The sequence below is a fragment of the Salmo salar genome, chromosome 15, assembly GCF_965601325.2.
Source record: "Salmo salar chromosome 15, fSalSal1, whole genome shotgun sequence".
In the NCBI taxonomy this organism is placed as follows: Eukaryota; Metazoa; Chordata; class Actinopteri; order Salmoniformes; family Salmonidae; genus Salmo; species Salmo salar.
The window spans coordinates 58,387,223-58,402,500 of record NC_138305.1 but is presented as its reverse complement, the minus strand read 5'-3'; the positions used below and the strand labels follow the sequence as shown (position 1 = coordinate 58,402,500).

The 15,278-nt window shown below is 43.7% G+C and overlaps 1 protein-coding gene across 3 annotated transcripts in view; it reads right to left on the bottom strand.

Moving 5' to 3' along the window:
- The window catches only part of LOC106571559 (serine/threonine-protein kinase PAK 5), a 119,643-nt gene that overhangs the window by 14,595 nt on the left and 89,770 nt on the right, over positions 1 to 15,278 (bottom strand). For all 3 annotated transcript variants that reach the window (XM_014144737.3, XM_082961914.1, XM_014144736.3), the window contains 4 exons: positions 10,912 to 11,814; positions 2,928 to 3,134; positions 2,602 to 2,743; positions 2,266 to 2,420 (listed from right to left, as the gene is read on the bottom strand). In XM_014144737.3, coding sequence (XP_014000212.1) covers positions 2,266 to 2,420; positions 2,602 to 2,743; positions 2,928 to 3,134; positions 10,912 to 11,814 — 1,407 coding nt within the window. The remainder of the gene's footprint in view (positions 1 to 2,265; positions 2,421 to 2,601; positions 2,744 to 2,927; positions 3,135 to 10,911; positions 11,815 to 15,278) is intronic.

Here is a 15,278-nt window from a genome sequence, read left to right as displayed (position 1 = left end):
GACAGAAAGCGTCTCCTTCCTGAGCGGTATGACGGCTGCCTGGTCCCATGGTATTTATACTTGCATACTATTGTTTGTACAGATGAACGTGGTACCTTCAGGCATTTGGAAATTGTTCCCAAGGATGAACCAGACTTGTGGAGGTCTACAATTTTTCTTCTGAGGTCTTGGCTGATTTATTTTCATTTTCCCATGATGTCAAGCAAAGAGGCACTGAGTTTGAAGGTAGGCCTTGAAATACAGCCACAGGTACACCTCCAATTGACTGAAATGATGTCATTTAGCCTATCAGAAGCTTCTAAAGCCATGACATTTTCTGGAATTTTCCAAGCTGTTTAAAGGCACAGTCAACATAGTGTATGTAAACTTCTGACCCACTGGAATTGTGATACAATCTGTCTGTAAACAATTGTTGGAAAAATTACTTTTGTCACGCACAAAGTAAATGTCCTAACTGACTAGTTTGTTGACAAGAAATTTGTGAAGTGGTTGAAAAACGAGTTTTAATGACTCCAACCTAAGTGTATGCAAACTTCAACTGTGTCAGTAGTGTGACAAAGTTGTCCTTGCTGTGCACCAGACGTTAAAAATCTAAAGGACTGGTTCTTTCCAAAAATGCCTGATATGTATTTAAGAACACAGGTAAAACTTGGATGCTAAAAGTAGACAATGTAAAAAAGAAAAAATCTATGAAACAGACAGCATGGCTACCTTACTTGTGGCATTCCCACACACCAGTGTGCTCTACACAGCCTATACAGTACCTACCTGAATCCCAAACAATCAAGAACAAGTGTGGCCAATCAATTCAAAATGTCCGCCACCAACCCTGCAGAATAGGGTGTGATTGGCAGATGTCTTTACTGTGTGGATATGATTATGAATCGTGCAATGAAACTGGGCCCGGTTAGAACAGTGAAACATACAACATTGAAATACTAAAACAGTTTGAAGGATTATAAGTGTCCAGTGAAGATGTCATCCTCAAGTAGACAGGAATTCTAGTTTGAATCGCATTGCAAATGGTCCACCATTTGACATACGACCAGCTCTGATAAGCTTTATCAAACTTTCTAGTTTCACAATGGTGTTGATTGCCTGCCTAGAAATAAACTAACGCTGCTAAACTAGTTAACTAACTCAACCACACTTTGCCTGCATCATGTTCAGCTTTACCTAGATATCGTCACGTCTATTGATGAATTGGTAACTGGCTAATTATGAAGCTTGAAAGCTAATGATGTAGGCTACAGTGCCCTCCAAGTATTGAACACAGATCAGTTGTTCTTTTTGCAGTAGGCTATTCCAAAAACTTGGATTTGAGATTAAATTTGAATGAATGAGTTTAGTACATAATGCTTTATTATTTTGGGGTACTTGTAAGCATATTTCTTTACATTCTAGTCCTAACCAGATTTAGGTTGAATCTAAATGTCAATGTCTACATTATATGCTGGAATTAAAGATAAGAATAGCAGGTAGCCTATATCAATAATCCTCTATATCACAAATTAAATTAATGTATTTGCAATCTTTTTTGCTAATTTGGTTGTTGCTATGGAAGCTTAATGAAAAGGGATTAGATCGGGGCGTTAATAGGATAACATTAAGCTTCAATATTGCACGCCCACACACACACACTCACACACACACACACACACACACACACACACACACACACACACACACACACACACACACACACACACACACACACACACACACACACACACACACACACACACACGCGCACACTCACACTAGTATTATTATTAATCATTGATGTGGGTGCGAAGATATGTAAGGACAAGATACTTGATGTCTCTTGTTAACATACTGTAAGTCATGCCACCCACTTAATTCAAACAGAAATCCCTTCATGACATAAATACTGTGGCTGACTACTGAGTAACAGCTCTACTGTCTTGCTATATAGCAGGCAGGAATGATACAGTAGGGTAGAGATAAAAGGCTTGGCTCACCTCTTTCCAGATCCAAAATAATGTTAGCTTGTTGCCTTGGCAACATCTAAATCAGGTTCCCTAACATACTGCTCTGATCAAAACATCTGAGGGACAGAAAATACTCGTATGTGAGGTAGCCTAATCTGAGAGACTAAAAAGCGTGCTTTATAATTTCACAATTTTGACTGTTGAAATTACGCTTTCTTATGTAAAACTTTGAGTCTATTAAAGAAAAATAATACAGTACCAAAATCGCTTGGTATCTACTGGGACAAACAACCCTTGACCCCTAACCCTTCACCTCATTGAAGAGCAGTTCTCTCCTCTGCTGTTTCCTCAAGTCCATCTTCTTGACGGCCACCTGCTTGCCACTATGCTTCTCGCTGGCAATGCACACGATGCCCGTCGAGCCCTCGCCAATCTTTATGAAACTCTCCAGGTACTCCCTGGGGTCGCCTGGGGTCAGAGACAGACAGATCTTCAATGTCTGCTACTCCCAGCAAGATACTTCATCTACGAAGCGTCTGTACATTATCTACAAACTAGCACAATAACGTCTCTGCCTAGATACTGTATATTTCAACTCCTGTGATTTGGGATGTACTTGTATTTTTTTCTTAGGCTCCTCTGTATTTACCTGGGTTGACGACGAGCTGCAAGGCAGCCCTGAACTGTTCGTGGGAGACCCTGGAGGGCTGGGCATCTGAACTGGAGCCCCAGGAGGGAGGGGGGTAGGCCCCCGGTGGGATGTAGGGGGACGATGGCTGGGAGTATGCCCCCTGGAGGAGGAAGGAGAGAACCGGTTAATACCTCGACTGCATTGTCGGTGGTGATCTTTGCAGTGACACACCTGCTTCTCTGAGAGTCATACGTACTTGTAGATCAAAATCTTTTTAGATCATAAAAAGAGATACGCATGCAGTCATGCAAACAAGCACGTACGCTTGCACACGGTAGACCCACCTGTGGAGTGTATGGCGGGCTGGGCTGTGAGGGTGGGTGGTGGTAGGGGGAGGGTTTGTAGTGGTGGAACACAGGGGGATACTGGAGTCCGGGGGGGTAGCCAGAGGGCTTGCTGTGGCTTTGAGGTAGTTTGAGGGGCCCACGGGGGTATGTGTCAGACCCTGGGACCTGGGGACTCCCGTCCCAAGACGACTGGTCGTAATCACCCTGCGAGAGACGGAAGACAGACAGAGAGTGTTAGAAACACAGCTAATAGCCTGAAAACCTAAGCTATTTAAGATAGATTAACTAATATTAAAATAATAAGCTAATAGAACGATAGCCGACTCAAAAGTGCGATTTGTATAAGTGTAAACCCCGTTTAAGCTTGGTCGCCACACAACACATAGGAAAGACAACCTCCTTACTTGAATTATGAATATAAAACTATCAGAGATATTTCTCTCGCTCATCAGTTTCTGTTAATTGTGAAATATCAGATCCTGTCCCTGTGACCTGAGTAGGTACATTACCCCTGGACAGGTGTAACGGAGGGCGTTTAGTCGAAGGGACAGGGGCTATACTTTATCATTAATACCCCACACAGACCCAAACAATGTTCCTCCAATACCCCATCCATCATACAGATGCTTTTAGGCCAGGGAACCCCCAGATCTGGGGCAACGCTCCACATCGTTTCCCTCCTTAGTCTCGTTTACAGTACCTGTTAGATTATATTCCTACGGTAGACTGTATTGGGAGGGTGGGCTATGTTACCCAGTGTGGTTGCAGGGTTTTGCTCCAGCCACACAGTAACAATCAACACTTTGAGTAGAAGAATCAGGTTTGCAGCTGCTCAGTTCGAACAAAACCTGATTGTCCATCTTTGCTCTATTCTGTCTCTCTCGCTCTCTCTCGCTCTTTCCCTCTCTTTCCCTCTCTCTCCAATTCAAATTCAGATTGATTTATTGGCATGGAATACAATTTGTAGATATTGCCAAAGCAGTATAGTGGTACAGCATTTCAGTAAATAAAGTACATGTCACGACTTCCACCGAAGTCGTTTCCTCTCCTTGTTCGGGCGGTGTTCGGCGGTCGGCGTCACCGGTCTTCTAGCCATCGTCGATCCACTTTTCATTTTCCATTTGTTTTGTCTTGTTTTCTTACACACCTGGTTTCCATTTCCCTCATTAATTGTTGTGTATTTAACCCTCTGTTCCCCCCATGTCCTTGTGTGGAATTGTTTGTTTGTAAGAGCTTGTACTCTATGTTACTGGTGCGCGTCGGGTTTTGTACCCATGTAGGTTCTTTTGTATTGCCGTGGGTATTGTGTTAAACTGCACCGGCTATTACCTATTTCTGCTCTCCTGCGTCTGACTTCACTGCCACCAGTTCCGCAACCCTTACAGTACAATGCAACGAGGATATTGAAATTTCAGTTAATTTCAGTAGTAATAGTAATAATAGTACATATAATCATGTGTACACTACTGCGGTTCAATTGTGTAATCTTTGGTCGAATACATTTAATTAAATAAAAATAAGATTATAAAAAGAAAAAGAAAGAAAGGCTAATAAATAAACAACAATGTACATGGATGATGGTTACACTATGTATTACTTGTAAGTTATATACAATGTAAATACTGTACTTCAGGGAATGAATGGTCATGGGATGTTCCTCAGGCTATGGCAATCATATACATATCTGGCAGTAATATTAGTGGTTTCTCCCTCACCCAGAATAATTCCCAGCTTTATGTCATTAGTAAATGCACAGAAGTTGGGAATTGATTGAGATATTTTCTTGAACATATATTCTCTTATTTGGGAGTATTTCTCACAGTAGAGGAAAAACTGCATCCCTGTCTCTCTCTCCCTCCCTCTCTCTTTCTCTCCCTCGCTCTGTCTCTCTCTCTCTCTCTCTCTCTCTCTGTGCTGGGGTGGTTTAAAGCTGTTTCTCCATGTCCTAGGTGGGTGGTGATGAGTCATAAATCTAGCTTGGAGAGAGGTGACAAAGGGACACTTCTCTCCCTGACACTAAACATTATGCATTGTGAGTGGGACCTTGCATTCTGCCTTCTGCATGAGAGGAATCACAAACAGAAAGCAAGAGTATGGTGTGTGTGTGTGTGTGTGTGTGTGTGTGTGTGTGTGTGTGTGTGTGTGTGTGTGTGTGTGTGTGTGTGTGTGTGTGTGTGTGTGTGTGTGTGTGTGTGTGTGTGTGCGCGTGTGCGTGTGCGTGTGTGTGTGTGTGTCAGTCACTGAGTCCCCCTTGTTCCCGCCCTTCAGCTTTACTCTACCAGGTAGTACATCTAGAGGTGTTTTATGGCATCACGACTCACCAGTGACCCTGTATACATGTGAGGTGCCGTGAACTGGTTACACAAGCTATTTACAGTGTTATTAACTAAGAATACAGCAGAGCCAAACATGTATGACTTGAATTTAAAAAAGGATTCAAAAGGTAACATTGTATGATTCTGATTATAATATAGGTTCACTCTTAATATTATGTTGCACAAATACCTTTATTTTTTTTAAACGTATATATATTTAGATTTATTTTGAAGCCTTATTTAATCCTAATTTCGTTATTTTATTAGGTACGTTATCAGAGAAGAACTCCAAATACTGTCTTTGCCTAAATTGATTTTTAAAAGTACACTAAATTATAGCTGTGAACTGCCCCCGGTCATACAGGATAGTAGAGGGCTGAGGCTGTGATATATACTATCTAGGCTAATAATCCATCTGGTGAAGACTAGCTGCCTCCAGTACTGAGGAGATGATGCTCTGACTTCCGGAGTTAATGAAATTACCTCCCAGAACACACACTCCCCCCAAGCATACACTCTGAAAGGACACACACACCCCTCGAACACACACTCCCCTAAAACACACAATCCAAACACACGCTCTAACCGGACATGAATAGTCTCATAATAAAAAACCCGATGACAAGAAAGAGGCGGAGGAAGGGGGAAACCTCGAAATTATAATCTCTCTCTCTCTCTCTCTCTCTCTCTCTCTCTCTCTCTCTCTCTCTCTCTCTCTCTCTCTCTCTCTCTCTCTCTCACACACACACTCCTCCACCTACACACACAGAGTAAGAGGAGGGTTGGGTTGATGTGTGGGGATTGTGGTATAATTACGTGGCGTGGACTTGTTTAATCAATCACTGTGAAGCGGCGGTGCTCCTCGCGGCCCGCAGGAGGGACGGGGCTACTCTCCAGACCCCCTATCGTTGGCGGGCCCCGGCGGCTGGCTGTCAGCCAAGGGTCTCCTGATCCATGTTGGTTAAACGCGCATCAATCTGAATTTGGCAGGGTAATCAACAACCCAACTGAACTGTGAAATTGAATTCCGCGCTGGAACATCGTTGGGCCGTTTTTATGCGAAGGCTGCAGTAAGGAGAAAGTGCCGCAACATCAATTTGTCACGAGAGCTGCTGCCGCGGCAGTGGAGGAGTAGCTGCCTGTGTGTGTGTGTGTGTGTGTGTGTGTGTGTGTGTGTGTGTGTGTGTGTGTGTGTGTGTGTGTGTGTGTGTGTGTGTGTGTGTGTGTGTGTGTGTGTGTGTGTGTGTGTTGTGAGCCCGTGCTGTCTACTGTTATAACCCCACTGGCTCACAACAAAAAGGGGGATTTTGTTGAATGACTGAATTGAAAGAGAAAGAGAGAGAGAGGAGAGAGGAGAGGGAGAGAGAGGAGAAGTGGGTTCATTACAAGGTCCATGAGGCAGGAAGAATAGTGCTTCTTAAGCTGCCAGATCACTTACAACACCCTTTTGTTTTTTGTTCTTTTTTTTCTACCGATGTTAGGAATCTCCTACACGCGTCACGACACGTACCTTGCGACTGTTTTTTTCCAATACCTCTCTAAGATCTACATCTTTTTCACATGGAACTAAATAGCGTGTCACGTAGTGAATTTGGTTTCAATTCTAGACCTTATAGGCCTTTCTTAAAGTGTATAAAGTATAGACAGCTACAGTAGATACCTGTCTTGCTCCAATCACAAGCAAGTTATTTGTAACAACAACAAAAAGAACTCTCACCACAAAAACACTATTTCTGTTTCTACCTCTGTGTGCAACGCTGCTGGGTTTTTCCCGCTCAACAGCTTCCTGTGTGTATTAAGAATGGTCCACCACCCAAAGGAGACCCAGTCAATTTGACACAACTGTGGGGAGCATTGGAGTCAACATGGGCCAGCATCCCTGTGGAACGCTTTCGACACCTTGTAGAGTTTGAGGCTGTTCTGAGGGCAAAAGGGGATACAACTCAATAGGAAGGTGTTCCTAATGTTTTGTACATTCAGTGTCTATCAGTGTAACACATTTTGTTCTTGCCCTCTGTTTGTTGTAATTGGTGTTCTGAATATCGTACATGGTCCGACTAAGATAATAGACGGATAAAGAGTTCTCGTGTTTGTGCATAATAGCTTAATGTAATGAGTGCAGCATATGGGAACTGCTAAACCTAACGATCAGACAGAGTCGGTGACTGAGGGAGATAGGGACGAGACGTTCCACGGATCATTCCTCTGCACAATTCAATGAAAGGGCAATGTTTCAGCACGGGGAGGTAAGCTTGTTATTCACCTTCAGATTATCACACAGGCGTTTGTCCGTCAGAGGCAACAAATGATACATAAACTGCACGTGCACAACTTCCCAAACACTGATGTTCTTCAACCCTGCTCCTGGAGAGGGATGGTGTGCACACTTTTGTTTTAGCCCAGCACTAACACACCTGATTTAACAAATCATCAAGCCTTTTTGTTGTTGTTGCTGAAAGAGTGGTGTTAGTCCTGGTTTGATCAGAAACCCTGCATACACACGCTACTGCAGCTCTCCAGGACCAGGACTAGCAGGGGGGAAGAACACTGCAGTAGAAAGCTGATTATTATGGCATCTCCATGAGGTCTAGGCCTGCAAGTCACCTTTCCAGCTCTCTGTGTGCTGCTCCACTGGCGCATAACTGAAGCTGATATAGGGGACTGCAACGGCAGAGTGGTATTTATTTGCTTGGGCCTCGTACACTTCACACACACACTAGCTGTCGTTCTGCCCCTGAACAAGGCAGTTAACCCACTGTTCCTAGGCCGTCGTTGAAAATAATAATTTCTTCTTAACTGAGATGCCTAGTTAAATAAAGGTAAAATAAAAAAATAAAAAAATATGCTCTCTAGATGTTCTCAGAAGTGTGTATTTTCTTCTAGAAAACAAAAGAAATCAGTGAAACCTTCTGTTTTCCAGTTACTTTGAAAGAGACTATGCTCCTGATTATAATTCCACTCCACGCAGCTCTCTAATCTATATGAATGTGTCTGCCCGCAGTATATCTGCAGTCGCAGGTCAAAGAGTAAGGAGTGATGGCACAAGATAGTCTTACGCTCAATAGAAGACTTCTCTCTTTCCCCTCTCCCCCGACCCCACTCTCCTTCATGTCCTTCTCTCTCAGTCCCCCTCACTCCCTTGCTTCCTCTATCCCCCCCTCCCCCCCATCCCTCTCTCTCAGATGAACTGTGGCATTGGACTGACGCCAGTTTATCTCTTCTTCCTCCTCTCCTCCAAATGTCTCCCCCTTCCCTCTCCCTCTCCCACCCCCGTTTCAACTGTGTTATCGGGCTTGACGGCCCAGTGTTGTGGCGTTCATTGATTCTAGCGCGGCTTCTGTAAAGGCAATTCTGTGTCTGTGGCAGAGCCTTCCTCCGCTGGGGAACAGTAGATTAACTACTGACACTACATCCATCACACAGAGGTGAGGGGGAGAGGAGAGAGGGAGGAGAAATGGAGAGGAAGGAAAGGAGAGGATAGGGGTAGAAGAGAAGGGGGGGCGAGGAGAGGGAAGGGAAGGGAGAAAATAGAGGGAAAGAGGAGGGGAGGGGAGAGGAGAGGAGGAGAGGAAAGTAGATTGGTAGAAGAGAGGAGCGAGGGAAGAGGAGAAAGGAGAGATGCAACTGTGGAGATAACACTGCATCCTCTCTTTAAACCAGGAAGGGGTGTATACATGGGAGGCTAATACATCTGTGTAATGTTCTCTGCAGTGGTTTCAGTGGGTTTGTCAGAAAGGTCTGTCATTCCAGCGTGGTGGAAAAAGGTGTTCTCTGGTTGGCTACTATAGCTCAGTGTATGCACATTCAACATTTGCACCTTCCAGTTTATTAGGTACTTCAGAGAGAAATGCTGCCTAGCTCTTACAGTGCCTTCGGAAAGTATTCAGACCCCTTGACTCTTTCGCCATTTTGTTACGCTACAGCCTTATTTTAAAATTGATTGAATAAAAACAATCTTCAGCAATCTTCACACAATACCAGATAATGACAAAGTGAAACAGGTTTTTAGAAATGTTTGCAAATGTATTAAACTTAAAAACAGGAATACCTTATTTGCATACAGTTGAAGTCGGAAGTTTACATTCACTTAGGTTGGAGTCATTAAAACTCGTTTTTCAACCACTCCACAAATTTCTTGTTAACAAACTATAGTTTTGTGAAGTCGATTAGGACATCTACTTTGTAATTGTTTCAACAATTGTTTACAGACAGATTATTTCACTTATAATTCACAATTCCAGTGAGTCAGAAGTTTACATACACTAAGTTGACTGTGCCTTTAAAAAGCTTGGAAAATTCCATAAAATGATGTCATGGCTTTAGAAGCTTCTGATAGTCTAACTGACATCATTTGAGTCAATTGGAGGTGTACCTGTGGATGTATTTCAATGCTTATCTTCAAATTCAGTGCCTCTTTGCTTGACATCATGGGAAAATGAAAATAAATCAGCCAAGACCTCAGAAAAAAAATTGTAGACCTCCACAAGTCTGGTTCATCCTTAGGAGCAATTTCCAAATGCCTGAAGGTACCACGTTCATCTGTACAAACAATAGTACGCAAGTATAAACACCATGGGACCACGCAGCCATCATACCGCTCAGGAAGGAGATGTCTCCAAAGATGAATGTACTTTGGTGCGAAAAGTGCAAATCAATCCCAGAACAACAGCAAAGGACCTTGTGAAGATGCTGGAGGAAACAGGTACAAAAGTATCTATATCCACAGTAAAACGAGTCCTATATCGACATAACCTGAAAGGCCGCTCAGCAAGGAAGAAGCCACTGCTCCAAACCGCCATAAAAAAGCCAGACAACGGTTTGCAACTGCACATGGGGACAAAGATCGTACTTTTTGGAGAAATGTCTTCTGGTCTGATGAAACAAAAATAGAACTGTTTGGCCATAATGACCATCAATATGTTTAGAGGAAAAATGGGAGACTTGCAAGCCGAAGAACACCATCCCAACCGTGAAGCACGGGGGTGGCAGCATCATGTTGTGGGGGTGCTTTGCTGCAGGAGGGACTGGTGCACTTCACAAAATAGATGGCATCATGAGGGAGGAAAATTATGTGGATATATTGAAGCAATATCTCAAGACATCAGTCAGGAAGTTAAAGCTTGGTCGCAAATGGGCCTTCCAAATGGACAATGACCCCAAGCATACTTCCAAAGTTGTGTCAAAATGGCTTAAGGACAACAAAGTCAAGGTATTGGAGTACCAAAAGATTTCTGCAGCATTGAAGTTCCCCAAGAACACAGTAGAAGTTTGGAACCACCAAGAAGGTTCTTCAACAAAGTACTGAGTAAAGGGTCTGAATACATCTGTAAATGTGATATATCTGTTTTTTATTTTTAATAAATGAATACAAAATCATAAAAACCTGTTTTGCTTTGTCACTATGGGGTTTTGTGTGTAGATTGATGAGGGGAAAAAACCAATTTAATACATTTTAGAATAAGGCTGTAACCTAACAAAATGTGCATAAAGTCAACAGGTCTGAATATCACCTGATTCAAATTATTATCAAAACTGGACTATTTGGAAAAGTATTTTGATAATAGTAGAAAATAACACACTGCTAACATACTGGATGTGTCTTTCCTTGGCAATAACATTTTCCGACTCAGGTTACAGAGTAAATAAACACACCAGCCCAAACGTACCTTGGCCATGGCCTGTGAGTTGGTGAGAGTCTCTGAAAGGCGTGGGTAGGTGTAGGAGCTGTAGGGGTGTGTCTGAGGGGGACTCTTAAAGGCCCCGCTGGCCCCGTAGGGCACGTTGGGCTCCTGGAGGCCGGACCCCGACCTTGAGCGCTGTCTGATGGCCGGCGTGGGGCTGGTCTGCATCACGTACGACGACTTGGGCCTTTTCTCGTACTCGTCTCTGGACATGCCGCTGTAGCTCCACTCGCTGTCCGGGTAGTTGATTTGCTCGCTGTGCAGTGAGGCTCGCGACGGTGTCCCCACCATCGACGCATCCCGGTAGTCCTGACTGGACGAACCGCCTACGGACGCCCGGTAGTACCCCCCTGTCGTGGACCCGGCAGACCCCCCTGCGCTGCCCACCCCGGACCCAGATCCCACCTCGTCGGCCAAGCGCGCCCCCGCCACCTTGCTCTCCAGGTAGGTGTGGTAGTCCGGAGGCAGCTTGGCATAATCGGTCTTCTGAGGCATGGCGTCGGGGTAGAAGGGAACACGGGTGGCGTGGGTGAGGTGGCCATTCTGTTTGGGAAAGCGGTAGTGTCTCCCCACGGCCCAGTCCCCATCCAGAGCGAAGCCTTTACCGTCCTTCCCGTAGGGCTCCAGAGAGAAGTCCCTACTGGAGGTGTCCAGGTCACAGGAGTAGCGGGAGTAGTAGTGGCTGAAGCCGTTCTCCTCAGGGGCGTTGGGGTGGGGGTGTGGAGGGTGGTGGGAGGGTGGTTTGGGGGCCCCGGACCCGGCCTGGTGGGGGCCCGTAGGGCTCTCTTTACGCAGGGAGTTGGAACGTGTCACAGAGATGCTGTCGAACTCCTCTAGGAGACCATTGATGGACGTGTCCTTCGGGGGCCGGTTCCCTCGAACGATGGTCTGGGGAACAGACAGTAAACACACAGTTAACGTACTGTAGCTACGCATCGCAGTGAGGGAACCATAGAAATAGAATGAAATAGGAAGATCCATTCTAGTATTTATATTTCTATGAAAGTAACTACCTGCCCATGCACAGTAGATGGACACAGTTAACGTGCTGTAGCTACGCATCGCAGTGAGGGAACCATAGAAATAGAATGGAATGGGAACGTCCATTCTAGTAATTATATTTCTATGAAAGGAACTACCTGCCCATGCACAGTAGATGGATAATAAGTAGCCATGATGATACAAAGGAAATATCTGTACTATCAATGGAAATATGAATACAAATTTTTCCATTGAGTAACATTCCTCTGAGGTGCTGTATATTATGTTTTCTGTGATAAAATGAAAATGAGAGAGAACTGAATGCCTACTTCTCTTATAGCAACAATAGGCATCTCCACACAGCCTGGTCTTATAGACTAGATGTAACATAGTAAACATATATCCAGGACACTCAAATGAGTATGATATGTTACATTTAGTATAGTTACTTAAGACAGAATATTACTTAAGGCAAAAATGAAATTAGGCTGGTTAGTCGGGGTGGCTGGGTAAGCATATAACACAAACGTTTAGGAATTCAAAGGTTGCGTGCTCGAATCGCATCGGATCGAATCACAACTTTAGAGTTTGAGCTAATTAGCAACTTTGCAACTTTACAACTTTTTAGCTACTTTGCAACTGCTTAGCATGTTAGCTAACCCTTCCCCTAACCCTAACCTTAACCCTTTAACTTAATTCCTAACCCTAACCTTAACCTTAAACCCTAACCCCTAGCCCACCTAACGTTAGCCACCTAGCTAACATTAGCGTTAGCCACCTAGCCACCTAGCTAATGTTTGCCACAACAAATTGGAATTCGTAACATTTCATTCTTTTGGCAAATCGTAACATATTGTACAAATTGTAATTAGTAAGATATTGTACTAATTGGAGTGTCCCGGATTTACTTTTACTATGTTACGTCCCATTTTATTATGTTCTATCCCATTTCTTTCCCAAAAGATAAGCTTCAATTTCAGTGGGAGGAACTGATCAGGGCACATTAATAATTGTAAGGCGAAAGAAGCGCACACCTGTTTAGGTGAAGTGCTGGCTAGCGGAGTAGAACACTTGGAAAAGAAAAGGAGAGCTGCACACACAAGGAGCTCAGAGGCAATAATTGAATAACATAATAAGCAACATTTTATCAGACGTGTCTTATACCCTGATGAAGACAGCTTGTCTGTCAAAATGTTAGTTATTAGGTTATTCAATTATTGCTTCTGAGCTCCTGGAGTGTGCAGCTCTCCTTTTCTTTTTCACATGAATAATTGTGACATTTGGTGCACTGCACTTACACCCGCTTACACACGCACACACACACACACACACACACACACACACACACACACACACACACACACACACACACACACACACACACACACACACACACACACACACACACACACACACACACACACACACACACGCCTCTGCAGGCACGCACACACACATGCACATGCACACACACACACACACACAAACACACACACACACACACACACACACACACACACACACACACACACACACACACACACACACACACACACACACACACACACACACACACACACACACCACACACTGCTGCTTCAAACCCCTAATGCAGCTGAAACAACAGCAGCATTGCTCATCCTCTCCTACCCACGGTAAGCTCTTTACACGGCAGAGAGGGCTGCGCGTGTGTGCGGCGTGTGCACGGTCGCGGTGTGTGCAGATCTCTGTGAGGGGAATCAAAGCCCTGTGTGTCTCTGCCTCCAGAGGATCAAAACAATGTGAGGTAAAAACATGAGGGTTAAGGACAGAAGAGGATGACACAGCTTCTCTCTCTCTCTCTCTCTCTCTCTCTCTCTCTCTCCCTACTTGGATTTGAGGGAGATGTAAAAGGCCAATGCATCGGGATGTCTACACCTTCTGCTCTATATTCTATAGGTAATGCGTTGTGCCTTGTTCATATAACTCAACAGACACACACGACAGCCCACTCCCCTGTCTGTCACCCAATTGCTACATAGTACATACTGCTGTCATCAACAGTCACATACAGTGCTGTGAAAAAGTATGTGCCCCCTTTTCTGATTTTCTGTTTTCTTTTGCATATTTTTGATACTGAATGCTCTCAGATCTTCAACCAAAACCTCATATTAGATAAAGGGAACCTGAGTTTACAAATAACAACAATAGATATGAGGTTCTTACTAAGGAATGCAGTGTTTGGTTTTTGCCAGACATAATGGGACCCATCTCATCCAAAAAGTTGACTCAAGTTTGCCAAAATCAAGACTCTTGGAAGAATGTTCTATGGACAGATGAGTCAAAAGTATAACTTTTTGGACGACATGGGTCCCATTATGCCTGGTGAAAACCAAACACTGTTTTCCACAGTAAGAACATTATACCAACGGTCAGCATGGTGGTGGTAGTGTGATGGTTTGGGGATGCTTCGCTGCCTCAGGACCTGGACGACTTGCCTTAATAGAAGGAACCATGAATTCTGCTCTGTATCAGAGAATTCTAAAGGAGAATGTCAGACCATCCATCTGTGAGCTGAAGCTAAAGCGCAGCTGGGTCATGCAGCAAGACAATGATCCAAAACACACAATCAAGTCTACATGAAAATGGCTAAAAAGCAGCAAATTTGAAGTTATGGAATGGTATAGTCAAAGTCCAGACTTATTCCCAATTGAGATGTTGTAGTAGGACTTGAAACGGAAGAGTGGGCCAAAATTCCTCCACAGCGACGTGGGTGACTGATCAACAACTACAGGAAGTGATTGGTTGGCGTCATTGCAGCTAAAGGTGTCACAACCAGTTATTGAGTGTAAGGGGGCTATTACTTTTTCACACGGGGGAATTGAGTGTTGCATAACTTTGTTTATGAAATAAATGAAATAAGTATGTAAATGTTGTGTTATTTGTTCACTCAGGTTCCCTTTATCTAATATTGGGTTTTGGTTGCAGATCTGATAACATTTAGTATCAAAAATATGCAAAATAAAGAAACTTAGAGAGAGGGTAAATACTTTTTCATTGCACTGTACGTCCCAGACTGTAAGGGTTGCGTCTGGAAAGTACTGTTTTTCAAAGTGAAATCTGTTAGAAATATATAAAGTTTTGTACAGAACCTTTAGAATCAATTTCTTTTCAATTCAAGAGATTAATTGAAATTCAAATTCAGGAATTCAATGTGTAATTTTGGAAGGCTGAATTTAATCATGAACACTCACTAATTCAATTGGCAGGGAGCACTGGAGAGTGTCAATTATTTAATAAAACATGAACCTTGTTTGGTTGAAAATCCATAACCTCTGTATAGGAGACAGAGAGAGAGAGAAGAAAGAGAGAGGGTGAGAGAGCGTGAGAGA